At 39.8% G+C, this 17,393-nt stretch overlaps 1 protein-coding gene across 1 annotated transcript in view; it reads left to right on the top strand.

The window, feature by feature from the left end:
- Window positions 1-17,393, top strand: part of LOC124792692 (structural maintenance of chromosomes protein 3) — a 205,756-nt gene that overhangs the window by 56,913 nt on the left and 131,450 nt on the right. Inside the window, exons 8-9 of the mRNA XM_047257959.1 lie at window positions 9,569-9,814; window positions 9,899-10,020. Of these exons, the coding sequence (XP_047113915.1) occupies window positions 9,569-9,814; window positions 9,899-10,020 (368 nt within the window). The remainder of the gene's footprint in view (window positions 1-9,568; window positions 9,815-9,898; window positions 10,021-17,393) is intronic.

Raw genomic sequence — 17,393 nt, 5'->3', positions numbered from 1 at the left:
GGGGTGAAATGAGGGCTGTAGGGTACATGAGGTACTACTTACCAACCCATTTTTGCAGTCACTTGAGTAGTGAAAAATTGCTTCCAGTGGCATGGATTATTGCCTCTCCAAGTTTCATAAGTATGGTTACATAGATTTTACTTTTGATTGTGAACTCTTAATGCATCTGTCTCTTCGAATCATAATGCATCTGTCTCTTCGAATCACTTCATCGAGACATTCTTGATTGGTACCTGCAACAGATGTCATCAGCTGGCCACTGCACGGTAATGTCTGCTTCTCTATTACCAAACTTTTTCGCCCAATGCCACACAGCATTTTCTTCATGGTTGAGGTTAAAACAGTTTTAAAATCGTCTCAAGAATCAAAACCATGAATTTTTCCAAACTAGATTTGATCCCTGGGTTCAGTGATGATGCAAATGTGTACAAATGAGCAGTGACTATGCTGAAAGATACTTCAGAGGACAGCTCAAGCTATGATCTGTGCTATTTTGGCTGTTATATTTTCGTTATTAAATTTCTTGTGATACAGGAGTTGTTACTTGTTAATCCACCCTTTTTCTTAACAGCTACTATAAGAAAAAAGAACATCCAAAACTATCTAAATTGCTTATGTTGCTTCAGAAATATGATTTTTTAAGACAGGAAATTCTCAGTGTGTACAGCATTCAAAGAAATAGGCTTCGGCCATTCAGTGCTCAACGTGCATAAAATATTAGTGAAAAGAGAGATGTTTCATGGTGATGCAGATTCCTGTGCAGAATCATGGATGTGACATTCGAAAGTATAGTGCATCTAAATAAAACTTAGGAGGTTAATGCCAACCATTTATTACATAGAGTTGGAACACCTGAGGGGAACAGTGGTAGTGTCTGTTGGAAAAGGAGGATGAATTGTTATTTACATTCAGTTACATTGGACAGTTTTGTGGCGAACTGCCTGTAAATGTTTCATTCGAAAAAGGTATATGATTAACACAAAGAGATGAACCATCTTCTGACCCATACTATGGTGTAGATGGCGGTGTGAACTGAGCAATTAGCTTTTGTGGAGGTGTAGTGCCTGCCCAGTTCACAGCCACCATCTACATCCTTGTACTGTATTGAAATATTGACATGTACGGAATGCATTAAATAATGCGCAGTTAAAGAGGTACATGCAAACCTTTTTTGACCATTTTATAGTTTTTCTGTATATAGGGTAATAACTCAAATATTTTTCTGCCTGATCCACTCCTTTCATGTATTTGTTGTAATCTAATACACTTTCAGGCTTTTTAATTCTGTAATTGGTTTTTCCACATTTTCTTTGAGTGTCAGTCAAAGTGTCATTATGTATTGTAGTGATCATTTGTATCATTTTAGTTTTTGCAGCTCTCCATACCTGTGCGAGTACTTCACCTTTCCATTGATGAAAAGCTTCAAACACATTGACTTTTGCGCGCTTTAATTTTTCCAGAAATCCTATACTTTTCTGTATTGTTTCACAAACTCGAATTTTCTTTACAAGTAACTTCTCTGCAAGTTCTACATTGTTATAATAATTATCCATGTAGAGGTGATGCCACTTTCCATAAGAAGGTGTCAATAGTTTCATCACTGTTTTTGCTAAAGGCTGTCCAGCACCAGAATAAATCTTGAATGAGGAAATATATCCTGTACTTGACTCACACAGCATCCAAATGAGTAAGCCATATTTCATAATTTTCGGCAGATTGTAAACTTAAAATTTAACCGTCCACATCACGGTATAATTCCTTCATGAGTTGAGATGTTTTGACTTAGATTAAAAGTTTCTTTAAACTTTTTGGAAAAATAATCAATTACGAATTGCACTTTGAAAAGTCTGTTAGCATTATCCAGTTTGTTGTTGCCGGAAAAATGTAAAAATGATAATATTTGTCTGAAGTTGCAGGACATCGTTTCGCGAAATATTGGTGTGTCTGTCAATGCATTCGTTGACCAATAAACATCAATCCTTGCCTTTTTTTAATAATTCCCATAAGGATAGCAAGCCCGAACCATTTTCTAAGTTTGGGCTCCGTAACATCAACAAATTCAACATTTTTGCTATCCAGTTTCCTTCTATTGCAATTTTGACTGTAGTACTTGTTGCTAATATATTCAAATAGATCGTTCCCAATATATAATTGTATGATATCCTCGATGCTCTATGTATCTTTGGGAAATATGTTTGGACTCTGAGATCCTTCAAATTTGTTATTGGTTGTCGGTAAATCAAAGTGTAAATCGACCACTGTGCACTGTCGTCTTCATCTGATTCATCTGAATCAGTTGGCAACTGTAGCATTCGCCGAATTCTTCCTGGACGTATTTCACTATCTTCCGACGATTCTGCTTCACTTTAATTTTTTTATATCCGATATCTTCTTCCCAGTTGGCCAAGTCGTCCTGAACCCCGGACAAGACGTCCACGCATTCATCGTAATTAATTGTATTGTTTCTTTCTTCTGTCATGATGAAAGGGCACAGGTACTTATAAAAACAAAAACCTTGTGATGTGTGCAACTTATTGTTACCTAAACAGAACACCAACAGAATGCAAAAGATACTGAAGTGCTAACGCTAGCCACTGCGCAATACTGTGCTCACAACACCATTGTGGTGTTGTCGACCATGGAGCGATACTATGCACACAACACCACTGTGGTGTCGTTGACCGCTGAGCAATACTATGCACACGAGACCACTGTGGTGTCGCAGGCCACTGAGCAATACTATGCTCACGGCATGTGGTGTTGCCGGCCGCTGACCGCTATTTCGCGCGTGACACCTCTGTGGTGTTGGCGGCCATTGACCACTATTTTGTGCATGACACTGCTGTGGTGTCACCGGACAGCATAGTGTTAAGATGTTGTTGTTGTTGTTGTGGTCTTCAGTCCTGAGACTGGTTTGATGCAGCTCTCCATGCTACTCTATCCTGTGCAAGCTTTTTCATCTCCCAGTACTTACTGCAACCTACATCCTTCTGAATCTGCTTAGTCTATTCATCTCTTGGTCTCCCCCTACGATTTTTACCCTCCACGCTGCCCTCCAATACTAAATTGGTGATCCCTTGATGCCTCAGAACATGTCCTATCAACCGATCCCTTCTTCTGGTCAAGTTGTGCCACAAACTTCTCTTCTCCCCAATCCTATTCAATACTTCCTCATTAGTTATGTGATCTACCCATCTAATCTTCAGCATTCTTCTGTAGCACCACATTTCAAAAGCTTCTATTCTCTTCTTGTCCAAACTATTTATCGTCCATGTTTCACTTCCATACATGGCTACACTCCATACGAATACTTTCAGAAATGACTTCCTGACACTTAAATCAATACTGGACGTTAACAAATTTCTCTTCTTCAGAAACGCTTTCCTCGCCATTGCCAGCCTACATTTCATATCCTCTCTACTTCGACCATCATCAGTTATTTTGCTCCCCAAATAGCAAAACTCCTTTACTACTTTAAGTGCCTTATTTCCTAATCTAATTCCCTCAGCATCACCCGACTTAATTAGACTACATTCCATTATCCTTGTTTTGCTTTTGTTGATGTTCATCTTATATCCTCCTTTCAAGACACTGTCCATTCCATTCAACTGCTCTTCCAAGTCCTTTGCTGTCTCTGACAGAATTACAATGTCATCGGCGAACCTCAAAGTTTTTATTTCTTCTCCATGAATTTTAATACCCACTCCGAATTTTTCTTTTGTTTCCTTTACTGCTTGCTCAATATACAGATTGAATAACATCGGGGACAGGCTACAACCCTGTCTTACTCCCTTCCCAACCACTGCTTCCCTTTCATGTCCCTCGACTCTTATAACTGCCATCTGGTTTCTGTACAAATTGTAAATAGCCTTTCGCTCCCTGTATTTTACCCCTGCCACCTTTAGAATTTGAAAGAGAGTATTCCAGTCAACATTGTCAAAAGCTTTCTCTAAGTCTACAAATGCTAGAAACGTAGGTTTGCCTTTCCTTAATCTTTCTTCTAAGATAAGTCGTAAGGTCAGTATTGCCGCACGTGTTCCAGTATTTCTTCGGAATCCAAACTGATCTTCCCCGAGGTTGGCTTCTACAAGTTTTCCCATTCGTCTGTAAAGAATTTGTGTTAGTATTTTGCAGCTGTGACTTATTAAGCTGATAGTTCGGTAATTTTCACATCTGTCAACACCTGCTTTCTTTGGGATTGGAATTATTATATTCTTCTTGAAGTCTGAGGGTATTTCGCCTGTTTCATACATCTTGCTCACCAGATGGTAGAGTTTTGTCATGACTGGCTCTCCCACGGCCGTCAGTAGTTCCAATGGAATATTGTCTACTCCGGGGGCCTTGTTTCGACTCAGGTCTTTCAGTGCTCTGTCAAACTCTTCACGCAGTATCGTATCTCCCATTTCATCTTCATCTACATCCTCTTCCATTTCCATAATATTGTCCTCAAGTACATCGCCCTTGTATAGACCCTCTATATACTCCTTCCACCTTTCTGCTTTCCCTTCTTTGCTTAGAACTTGGTTTCCATCTGAGCTCTTGATATTCATACAAGTCGTTCTCTTATCTCCAAAGGTCTCTTTAATTTTCCTGTAGGCGGTATCTATCTTACCCCTAGTGAGATAGGCCTCTACATCCTTACATTTGTCTTCTAGCCATCCCTGCTTAGCCATTTTGCACTTCCTGTCGATATCGATGTACACCGTGTAATATAACATCGGGTTCAGCCTTGTGACCTAGAACTTTATAACAAAGGATTGTGTACACTTGTTAAGTAAAGTTCAGAATTTAGGTTAATGTGGACACTTGTAACGTGACAGATTAGGTAGTGGATATTTTGAACTGTGGTTGCATGTAACCCCACTAGAGTTTGGGCTTGAACTACCTTGTTAACAATACTCTGGGAGTCTCAACAAGCAAATACATGTTAGCCGTTTCCGAATAACTTGTGCTGTATGTGGCTCATTACTTTCTTTTCCTGTTTTGAACTGAGTGAAGCGGTTAATCCTGATCCATCATAAATTTCAATTATGACCCTCACAAGACCAGAAGGTATCGGCAATCAGTGTACAAAGTGTCAGTTCTGCTTTTGCAAAACATGGGTGTAGTCTGCTGCTAGCTTGTTCACGGTCATGGCTGTCTACCACTGTATAGTGTCCGCACTCTGTACGATAGTGACTGAAAATGAAATCTGTCATGTTTTCCAACTCTGCTGAAATTCTTTCTCTGGGTTACTTTCAGTTCTACTTCTATGCATCGTGCCTTCTCAGTTCCACCTGTAGCGTTGTCAAGTGTGGGTTACACAGTATGAATGCCCACAAAAGGTGGAAATTAATATCTTACAGATTTCATGATCATCGAATTGGGTGGGAAAAGACAAGAAATGTCAAGGACATCTTAGATCAAAGCCACATTCAGTTCACTGGTGGGAAAATGCTGCTGCTTTTCAACAGAACAATCATTTGTTGATAGCTTAAATACAGGCAGATGAAGGAGGACGGGGGAAGGACATTTCGGGGAAGAAAAGCTGTTGAAGTTTTTACAAAAGCAAACATTACAGTCAAAAAGTTCCCAGTCGACACTTTTTTTAACAGACAGTTTCAAAGAACTAAGGCTTTACTTATTTTCACCCATGTAATATGACAACGTTGAAATTGTGCTTCTAATCATTTTAAAAAAATGCAAAATACACAAAAAATAGATGCGAATTTCACCAAAGAAAGATGCAACATTTTCCAGCCCCTACTTTTTACCAATCTGATAAGGCCATCAGTGAATGTTATGGATAATGCTCCATATAATTCCATTGTTCACAATAACGCACCAACTTCAGCAAGTTGGAAAGATTATATAATTCATTGTTTGAAAAGATGAGATTTTGACCTCAGAGAATATTCGGAGATGGTTGAATTGCTTGAAATTGTGACATAAAAGAAGCGACAATTTTCAACATGAGTAGTCGATGTGTATGAAATCATTTGCCTTCTTTGAAGTGCAGCTTGACTTGCTGCAAGTTAAAAGCACAGCAGCAATATTTACAATTATGATTTTCATACACAAGTGAGGCTTTCAGAATACCTAGTGATTACTGAGATACTGGTTCGGTTGGTATCTATAAAATTCAGTTGGGACCTATAAAATTAAACTACCCATTCCACTTGATATATCAGGTCATACAGAATTAAGTTTCATTATGCTGCTACGTACCTACATACATCTAATATCATGATAACACTTATCAAATACAATTCTTTGCTTCCTTCTGTCATCTTATATAATCATTCAGTATCACCTGTTTCCAGCTGATATCCCGCATTTCAAATACACTCCTGGAAACTGAAATAAGAACACCGTGAATTCATTGTCCCAGGAAGGGGAAACTTTATTGACACATTCCTGGGGTCAGATACATCACATGATCACACTGACAGAACCACAGGCACATAGACACAGGCAACAGAGCATGCACAATGTCGGCACTAGTACAGTGTATATCCACCTTTCGCAGCAATGCAGGCTGCTATTCTCCCATGGAGACGATCGTAGAGATGCTGGATGTAGTCCTGTGGAACGGCTTGCCATGCCATTTCCACCTGGCGCCTCAGTTGGACCAGCGTTCGTGCTGGACGTGCAGACCGCGTGAGACGACGCTTCATCCAGTCCCAAACATGCTCAATGGGGGACAGATCCGGAGATCTTGCTGGCCAGGGTAGTTGACTTATACCTTCTAGAGCACGTTGGGTGGCACGGGATACATGCGAACGTGCATTGTCCTGTTGGAACAGCAAGTTCCCTTGCCGGTCTAGGAATGGTAGAACGATGGGTTCGATGACGGTTTGGATGTACCGTGCACTATTCAGTGTCCCCTCGACGATCACCAGTGGTGTACGGCCAGTGTAGGAGATCGCTCCCCACACCATGATGCCGGGTGTTGGCCCTGTGTGCCTCGGTCGTATGCAGTCCTGATTGTGGCGCTCACCTGCACGGTGCCAAACACGCATACGACCATTATTGGCACCAAGGCAGAAGCGACTCTTATCGCTGAAGACGACACATCTCCATTTGTCCCTCCATTCACGCCTGTCGCGACACCACTGGAGGCGGGCTGCACGATGTTGGGGCGTGAGCGGAAGACGGCCTAACGGTGTGTGGGACCGTAGCCCAGCTTCGTGGAGACGCTTGCGAATGGTCCTCGCCGATACCCCAGGAGCAACAGTGTCCCTAATTTGCTGGGAAGTGGCGGTGCGGTCCCCTACGGCACTGCGTAGGATCCTACGGTCTTGGCGTGCATCCGTGCGTCGCTGCGGTCCGGTCCCAGGTCGATGGGCACGTGCACCTTCCGCCGACCACTGGCGACAACATCGATGTACTGTGGAGACCTCACGCCCCACGTGTTGAGCAATTCGGCGGTACGTCCACCCAGCCTCCCGCATGCCCACTATACGCCCTCGCTCAAAGTCCGTCAACTGCACATACGGTTCACGTCCACGCTGTCGCGGCATGCTACCAGTGTTAAAGACTGCGATGGAGCTCCGTATGCCACGGCAAACTGGCTGACACTGACGGCGGCGGTGCACAAATGCTGCGCAGCTAGCGCCATTCGATGGCCAACACCGCGGTTCCTGGTGTGTCCGCTGTGCCGTGCGTGTGATCATTGCTTGTACAGCCCTCTCGCAGTGTCCAGAGCAAGTATGGTGGGTCTGACACACCGGTGTCAATGTGTTCTTTTTTCCATTTCCAGGAGTGTATTTTTGTTAAAAAAAAAAAAACATATTTAGCATACAATGTAGTAAGTTTTATGATTTGAGGTAATAGATATACCTCTTGTTGACAGTTCGTTGTCCTGACCGGTGGTTTAAAATTAAAGTCCAATACAAGTAATAAAATGTTTTACTGACATTTTATAAAACATGTTCTTAAAAAGTAATACCCCATCGTTAACATTTTTCCCATAGACTACACCATTTTTTTAAGTAAAGTGGAAGGGGGGGGGGGGGGGGCTTTCACTGTATAGTTTTGAACATGAATTTAGTTTACTGTAAATAACGACTTTCATGTGAAGTTGCTTGTGGCAGAAAAAAAAGTATATATTTTGAGAACAGTGCTTAAGAAAATTGTGGAAACAGTGGAAAAAGAAGCGTCATTGGGACGAAAAGATGATATTTAATGCCTTTTGATACCAGTTAAGGAATAGTTTTAGTTTATAAGCAGTGACATTGAGAGAAGAGTGTGCTTAGGTGACATCAAATTGAAAGGTCACAATACACCACATTTATTTGTTTACAATTAAGTGATAAATACTAAGAGAAATACAAGAATTGCTCTAAATTAAGTCACAAATAACCCAAATTAAGAAGGTGAATTTGATACAGACTGGAATTTTTGTTTTATGCACCTTTTTGTAAATAGAAAGAGGTGCAATCTCTGCTCATTGTTGCTTCTGTTTCCAGTGATTATCCTCCTTTTTCTCCACAGCTAGAACATTATGATAACATTTCTCTAGTCAGAATTACAATTTGTGCAACACATTACAATCAAGTTTCTCATAGCAGAGGACTTATAATTGTCCAAAATTTTGAAAAGACCCTGAGAAAGACTCATGTGTACATGTGGCATAAACAGTTTTTACAAGGACAAGAAATAGTTGAGGATGCACCTCATCGTTGTTGTCCAAGGTCTAGCATGACTGAGGGGAATATCGGTATTCTTAACTAGCTTATTGAAGACGAGGTTCGCGTAGGCTGTGATAGTGCTCAGGCGATCAGTACTGACAGCCTTGGATTTCACAAAGTGTCCCTAAGGTGTGTATCTAATCTTCAAATTACAGAGCATTGATGTCATCATCTTGAGGTGTGCAAACTGTTACTGACACACTACCAGGCTGAAGGGGGACAGTTTTTGCACCTGATTGTGATCTGTAATGAAACATAGGTGCTCCATTACAGCCCAGAATAAAAATAATAATAAAAAAAAAACACCATGGGATGGCACAACAAGCATGAATCTGCACCTGTCAAAGCCAGAAACCATCTTTCCTTGGGAAAGGTTCTTCCAACAGCTTTTTTTAAGGGAATTCTTGTTGATTTTCTCCACAAATATCTTACTATGAATGCTGCATACTATTCCAGAATTTGCATATAATCAAGAAAGGCACGAATTTCCAGTCTAGGATGTGATTGTGCTTTGTGACAACAGTCAAACCCTCACAGCTGCCCGAACTCAACAAACAATTCAGTAATTGCTCTGGATCAGACTTATCACCTTGTGTTTTCATTTGTTTGGCCCACAAAGAGAAGCAGTCGAAGGACACAGATTTGACGACAGTGGTGCTGTCTAAGTGTTCATGTGGTGGCTCGTGCCACAGCCATGTTCATTTTATGAAAAGGGGATCAAGAAGCTTCATATCTGCTGGGAAAAATGTGTTACCTGTTCAGGAGGCTGCATAGAAAAATAAGTTCGTATGTGTGAATTGTTCTGAAGGTTAAACTTATAAAAAATCCAGTTTATATTTGGTCCACCATTGTGTGAACAGTAGTGTAACTAATACCTATTAATGTCCATTTTACAGATGGAAAAGCAGCGTAAAATGTCTGGGGAAGAGCAAAAAAAATTTAGTGCTGAGCAGAAAGTTGCGCAGGAGAAAATCAGGACAGCAGTAAGAAATTTAAAGGAAGCGAAGAAAATCGTGCAGACACTAAAAGAAGAAAGGGACACGTTAAGTGCAGATCAGCAGCAACTTCTGAAAGAGAAAACAAAGTTGGAACTGACAATTAAGGATCTTTCTGATGAAGTTATGGGTGACAATACATCAAAGGTGAGAGAAATGCACAAGTTTTTCGTACATAGCATCATTAATGTATAATTCTATTGAAACCTCTCAAAATCCTAAATATTTTAGGAGCGAGCAGAAAATGAGTTAGCAAAGCTGAAAGTCACTATCAGTCACCGGCAGGAAGAATTAGCTAATTTACAGCCAAAGTATGAGGAAATGAAGAAAAAGGAGGAGGACTGTACAAAAGAGTAAGCAATGTTTGCTAATATTTTTAAATTTCTGGTACATATACCTCTATGATAACACTCATTATACCCATGGAATGCACGTTAACCCATTAGTGTTTTCAGTTTTCAAAGAACAATGTCTTTGTTATGAATTCATACTTCATTGCACTATCAAGTAGGTAAGAAATTGTAGCACATGTTTACCAGATTTTACAATTGTCTCCATGTTCAGAGTGAGACTCAATGTACAACAGAGGAAAGATAAAAATATAGCTCCAGAAGCATGGCTGTTGTTCAACACTGTTAAGATTTTATTTAATTGTAAACTGCTTCTCAATTAGGTTATCAGCCAAGCAGATTTCCACTGGTTGTTTCACAATAAATCTTAATTTTAGCACCGTTATGAATTCCAGTGTGCCAAGTGAAATGTGCTTAATATGATATACTTGATGAGTTACAGAAGTATGTATGAGATTGATGTTTTTTATTCAGTGGTCTTTTACCAGGTCAGATCAAACTCACACACAATCTTATATCTTTTCATCTTTCACTGTCCCAGATCAACTGTAACCAAACTAAAAAGTACTTTTGAATCTTGCAGGTAGACAAAACAACTTCCAGCCTTTCCCTTTTTCTGAGATTTTTTGTTCCAACTGCTAAATTTTTCATCCTCTGCACTTCATACATTGAAAAGGTACACTGCCCACCGTGCCTAAATTGTCATCATGTGACAGTATTTGAGTAATTGTTTCTCCATAGAGTCTGTTGTTAATGGTCATTAATACAAAACATTTACTGGCAGTCATAAAAACAGAATTGAAACTGGTATGGGTCCTTCATGGAACTCCTTTTTTCTGTCTCTCTAAAATTTATATTTAGTATTAAAAGTAATCTGTGACATAAGAGATGTTACAACATATAGGCTCATTTTAACATGCAGATGGCTCATATGTTCGTGACACCTAATACTCAGATTTATAAACAGTAATATACTGTCCCTGTAGATTAAATGATTGACTATTTGCTTTCCTTCTTTATATTTTTTGTCACAACCGTCGGAAAAAAACCAGGTCCGGCTTTTACATAAGCCATTTGTTACTCACAATGACAAAACAAAGAACTAAAGGAACAGTACAGAGTAGCTCCTTTATTACCTGTGAACATAATTTCTCCATCACACACAAAAACTACGTGTACTATTCATCTTCTATAGTGCATCACTTGCGTTGTTGGTAGGAAGACCTGTCATCCCCCATCCAAATTCCATATTCTATCATTCTAACAATCACCCAGCTCTGATGATGACTAGCCGACTAGCCGCCTAGCCGGGGTTGCATCAGTTTCACTCATGTTGTAGTCCCAGGACCTTGTGGTTTACCACCTTCTTGTAACAGCCCATACATGCCATTTGTTTTAACTTTCATAACTCGGTAGGGACCAAGGTTCTTGACGTTCAACTTTAATTCTGGTCCAGTTCGAGTTTTTTTTAAATTGTCAAGCTTTGTACATGAAAGCTTTCTTCCTACATCCATTAAAGTTGTCAGGGTTTTCTTCTTGTGTCTTATAGATTTGTAATTCAACAATACTATGAAAAGGAAAGTTGATACTCATCACATAGCGGAGATGCTGAGTCGCAGAAAGGCACAACAAAAAGACAGTCACAAATAAACCTTTCAGCCAGTAAGGCCTTCGTCAAAAATAGATCACACACACACACACACACACACACACACACACACACACACACACACATGGATGCACACCCATGCGCACGTACACATACACACATAAATACAACTCACTCACACATGACTGCAGTCTCTGGCAACTGAAGCCACACTGCGAGCAGCAGCACCAGTGTGTGATGGGAGTGGCAACTGGATGGGGGCAAGGAGGAGGCTGGGACGGGCAGGGAGAGGGATAGTAGGGTAGGGGTGGCGGACAGTGAAGTGCTGCTGGGAGCGCACTGGGACGAGGCGGAGAGAGGGTAGGGCAGCTTTGTGCAGTCGAGAGGTTAGATGGTGGGCAGAGGAGAGGTGGGGAGGGGGAGGAGGAGGGGGAAGCAGAAAAGGAGAGAAGTAAAAAGACTGGGTGGTTTCAGTGCTAGAATGGCAACAGGGATGGGGCTGAATGGATGAAGACAATGACTAACGAAGGTTGAGGCCAGAGAGTTACATGAACGTAGGATGTATTGCTGGGAATGTTCCCACCTGTGCAATTCAGAAAAGCTGGTGTTGGGGGGAAGGCTCCATATGACACAGGTTGTGAAGCAGTTACTGAAATGAAGGATATCATGTTTGGCAGCGTGCTCAGCAACAGGGTGGTCCACTCGTTTCTTGGCCACAGTTTTTCAACGGCCATTAATGCGGACAGACGGCTTGTTTGTTGTTATGCCCACGAATGCAGCACAGTGTTGCAGCTTAGCTTGTAGATCACATGATTGGTTTTACGGGTAGTGCTGCCTTTGATGGGGTAGGTTATGTTTGTGACCAGACTTAGTAGGTGGAGGTGGGAGGATGTATGTGACGTCTTGCATCTAGGACTATTACAGGGGTATGAGACATGAGGCAGGGGGTTGGGAGCAGAGGCTGTGTAGGGATGGACAAGTATATTGTGTAGGTTTGGCGGACGGCAGACTACCATTGTGGCAGGGGTGGGAAGGATAGTGGACAGGACATTTCTCATTTCAGAGGTAATGGACTACCTCTTGTCATGCCCTGAAACAAGAAATGTTCTGCCCACTATCCCATCCTAGGTTTTCCATTGTTTGAGATTTGTAGTTCAGCATCTTCTCACAGTTCATTATGTCTGTCTACAAATCAGTTCATAATTTCTTCTAATAAATTTGTGATGTGAAGTGATCAGCATGTGTGTGCATGTTAACGCTAGAACAGCGGAAAAAGTGATAATCCCGTAACTGCAGGAAGGGTTTATTTGACTCCTAATGACATTTGCATAAAGGAATTCTCAGCATTGTTAAAGCAAAACCTGTATTTTTCTGTTTATGTCAAGTATACAATTCAGTCAAAGATTTATCTCAAAGTTCTGATACTTTTAGGTTACTGTTTTGTATACACAGTGTTGCATTCCTACCCAGAAATGTGACATGTTTTTGAAGTTCATAACTTTTCTTCATCTATGTCACTTGTTAGAAACAAGCATTGACATCTCACCTTGTGTGGTTTTTAGTACTTTTCGTACAAATTTTGGTCCAGTGACTTTCTTGTGTTTCTCTCAAATATCATTGGTCTTGTTTCCTTTGCACATCCCAGTCTGGCACATCTTTCCATTTTACATAATTCCAGCATTGTGTTGGTATCATGATCTGCAACTCACTATATTTATTATTTATTAATTAAGGTTTCTATCAGAGTTAACAAATAATGTTTTTACCAGTGTTAGTTTAGAACATTTTTGTTCATTCTCAAATCATCACCTATATTAGAATGTAAAATGTTATTCATAAAACATAAAATACAAACATTTTGTGTGAACAAATAACCCCAGTACAATAAATCTTTTATGACGTACCTGTATTTTTAATGTGCCAAGACATTTGTTCTACTGCCATTTCTTCGTTCAGTGAGTTTTTTTGCTCTTGTCCTTCTCTTTGTTGTTTCCCATTTTTGAGTTCATTTAACAGTGAAACAATGAGTGCCTTAATCTTCGGTTGATTTTTGGTTGTAGTTGACCCACATAATTTACTGCTGACGTCTAGGATATTATAAAAGACGTGCATTGTCCATCTCCTGAAAACAGCCTTAGTTTAATATGTACGAACCATTTGATCAACGACATCCACACCATACTTTGTGGTATAGTAGAAGGTAACAGTTTGTGGGTTTTCATTCCTTCTTCACTCACTAGTACTTTAAGATGTGGTGTGCTGAGAATAATAACATTCTTAATATTGTTCCCTAGCTATTCTGTTAGGATGGGTTCTGGCTGACCAGTTTATTCAAGATGATGATAAAATGTGAGTCAGAATTATTTTTCTTCACACAGTTGGGATTTTCACAGCAAATCTTTTTCCTTGTTTCCTCTAATGATGTTTTCTTATGTTTAAGTTTCTTAGCAGATTGAATGGATGTGAAGAAGTTGCCTGTTGTCATATTCATTCTTCATATTCATATTCATGTTCCTGATTAAACCTCAATAAATCACTCAGAGGTTTGGCAGTTGTAGAGTAATTTGAGATGAACTTTCTGATTTAGGAAGCTAGTCCCAGGAAACGATGTATGGCTGCAATGGATTTCATTTCTGGAAACTGCCTTTGTCTTCTCTGAAGAAGGTTGGATTTGTTGCACTACACAACATTCCCAAGAAACTTGACATTTCGTGAAATAAAGAAGAGGCAAACCATCACCCATATGTGTGGTGTATAGAAACACTCAACAGATTACTGTACTTACGCTGGATTTTGAGCTCTATCTCTTTCTCAAGTACACGCATTCACAAAAACAGTTACACAGACTCCCAAACTCTCACAGATCAGTGAGCTGTACTTGAATAGTTGCCTTTCCTTTATTTCACTTATTATCCACCTTTGAATTTCCATTGTTGTTAAGCTCAACAGTTCTCTTCATTACCTGCCATATTGCAAAATTAATTTCCAAGCCATATTCTACTGCAGCTTGTAAAACGACACTAAGCTACTAAAGTGTCTTATCCTCACGCTTCCCTGGTATTATAATATCATCCATGTAAATAAGTACAATCTTATCTCAAGCTATTGCCCAAAAAGCAGTGTCTATAAAATACTGAATCAAGTGAATTTGATAATCCAAACGGGATTTGCTTGAGCTATAACTGGCCTGAGTGTGTCACAGAGAATACTTTCAGCTTTCCTATTCTAAATGAATCTGACAAAAGTCCAGTAGTGGGGTCTAGTGTGCAAAACACACAGGTATTTTGTAGTTTATCTAAAAATCCTCCATAAGGGGCAGTAGGTTATGACCTTTCACTGTGATTTCATTTAATTTGTCTTCAGTCTATGCAGAGGTGATACTTTCCATTTTTCTTTTTTTATAACTATGATATGGCTAGCATATTCTCAACTTGGTTCTATTATTCTTTGATCGGGTCACACCTGGACTTGGTTATCAACCACTTCTTTCTCTCCTAGTGACAAGCTTTTGGGTCTGCTGTATGTGGGTTCCTTTCTGTCACAGTAATTTTCATTATGACATCATTGTTCTTTGTATTTGGTGGGGTGTAATTGGCTACTGAATCTTCATTCTGTCCTTACTAACAGAGCTTTCAGTATCTAATTCTGGTTTGTCTGCTATACTATACTAATACGTATGAGAAGAGTTTCCCTTCTAGATCCCTAATAGTAACTCTGTCCACGTTTATTAAAACTTCAGTCTAGTGTGGATAATCATTCCCAACTACCATTTCGAAATTCATAATATATCTAGGAACTATATATCTTTTAATTTACAGACCTTCAGTCTCAATGGTAATTTAAAATACCCTTGTGGAGAGAAAGAATTGTTCCCAAATCCTGTCAAGGCAGCATCTGTATCCTGCAGTCTTTGGAGCATCCATTGTCTCATTTTATTGTAATAAATTAAGTTGACTGCCACAGTCAGTTAGTGTTCTCAGTTACTTATTTGGACTTTTTAAATTTACATCAGTTAATAGTTGTCATAGCTGTGGTACAAATCATTGCCACCTTTTGATTAATCTCTCCTGTATGCAATCATATGAGATATGGCCGAATGCTTTGCAGTCAAAGCATCTCCTTCCCTTGCTTTTGTGGTTGTAATCACGTAAATTATGGGCATGGGTGCCACAATTGAAACTATTTCTGTTTGGGTCGCAAACTGCATTTTAATGTTTCAGTTACTTGAGTCTTTTTGGAAATGATTTCACAGCTTATTTGCAGTGTCTCTTTTTTTTTATTATTTTTTTTAAACTCTTTCGCAATTCCAGTGCTGTAAAATAGCAGGTTTGCGCCTGAATTGGCTTCTATCCTGTCAGTCAGACATTGGATTAGTGAGTCATTCTCAGTATGAGTGTGGTGGGCAATCTCTTTAATTACGGAAAATATTCCTAAAGAAGTTCTTCCCTTTCTTCTTCCATTGAGACAGCTATTTGTGTATCTCTACAGAACTTTTCTTCTTATTGAGATCTTTGGGTAAAGTTTTCTTCAGTGCAGCCCATGTCGTCTGGAACTGTTTCAAAAATTAACTTATGTAACGATTTAATCACATTAACCAGCACAGAGGTTTGCAGAAGAGCTTCTGTGAAGTTTGTAAGGTAGGAGACAAGATACTGGCAGAATTGAACCTGTGAGTCGTGCTTGGGTAGCTCATTTGGTAGAGCACTTGCCCGCGAAAGGCAAAGGTCCCGAGTTCAAGTCTCGGTCCAGCCCACAGTTTTAATCTGTCAGGAAGTTTCATATCAGTGCACACTCCGCTGTAGAGTGAAAATGTCATTCTGGTTATATTTTTGTTTACTTTTCTAATTTCATCAAATGTTGCCATTTCTAGATACTGGTATTTTATCAGCTCGTTTCACCCATTACAACATTCCAAATTAGACCCAACAAATCAGTTACAACATCTCAAAATTGACATGTAGATAAACTAGCTATTTTGAATTACAACTTAGGAACACACATTAGTTCCTGTTTTGCTATCTTTTTCTCCTATTGCTACAAAGTTTAAAATTTCCCCTCTGTCGTTCTGTTACTGTTAATCATTATGAATCCAAAATCCATGCAACGACATCTCGCTAAGTCATTACTGCCAAAACTGTACCTAGAAAAGTTTGTATAAACGTTGTTACTTGTTTAGTTGATCACGATGGGCCAGCTAAAAAATTTGTAGAAAAATCACTGGATACAACTTTCATGTTAATCATTTACTATCACACATAGTTACAAACACTAATGACAGTGAACATAACAAACTGTACAGCGCAACTCATATGTAAACATAGTTTCTCCGTGTACACAGAAACAATTGTGCAATATTCATCTTCACTCTTGTGTGTCACTTCTCTCACAGGTTGCCCCAATGAATCAATTCTCTCATTGGTTGGAAAACCTTTAAATCGCTGATCCGAATCCCACACAATTGCTTGAGCATTTTTCAATGCCTTAACCCATTTAGACCAGCCAGTGGTCATCTTCAGACTAAAGGCAGATACTGCAGCATGTGCCTTTAGTTTAAGTATGAACACTGGCTAGTCAAAACCAGTTAGGGCATTGTGGAATGCTCATGTGTTTGTGTGGTATTAATGCAAACTAGAATTGTTTTGCTTAGGTAGACATTCCAACACTCAACAACTTAGGGCACTACCACTTGCTGCATAAATAAGTGAAATATTGTCACTATTCTAGGTTGTTCTGAAAGCTGTATGTGTCAAACTAGGCCCCTTTTCAG

Source organism: Schistocerca piceifrons, chromosome 1 (assembly GCF_021461385.2).
Source record: "Schistocerca piceifrons isolate TAMUIC-IGC-003096 chromosome 1, iqSchPice1.1, whole genome shotgun sequence".
NCBI lineage: Eukaryota > Metazoa > Arthropoda > Insecta > Orthoptera > Acrididae > Schistocerca > Schistocerca piceifrons.
Note: the sequence above shows the minus strand (reverse complement) of the source record. Positions and strands in the feature narration are given on the sequence as shown.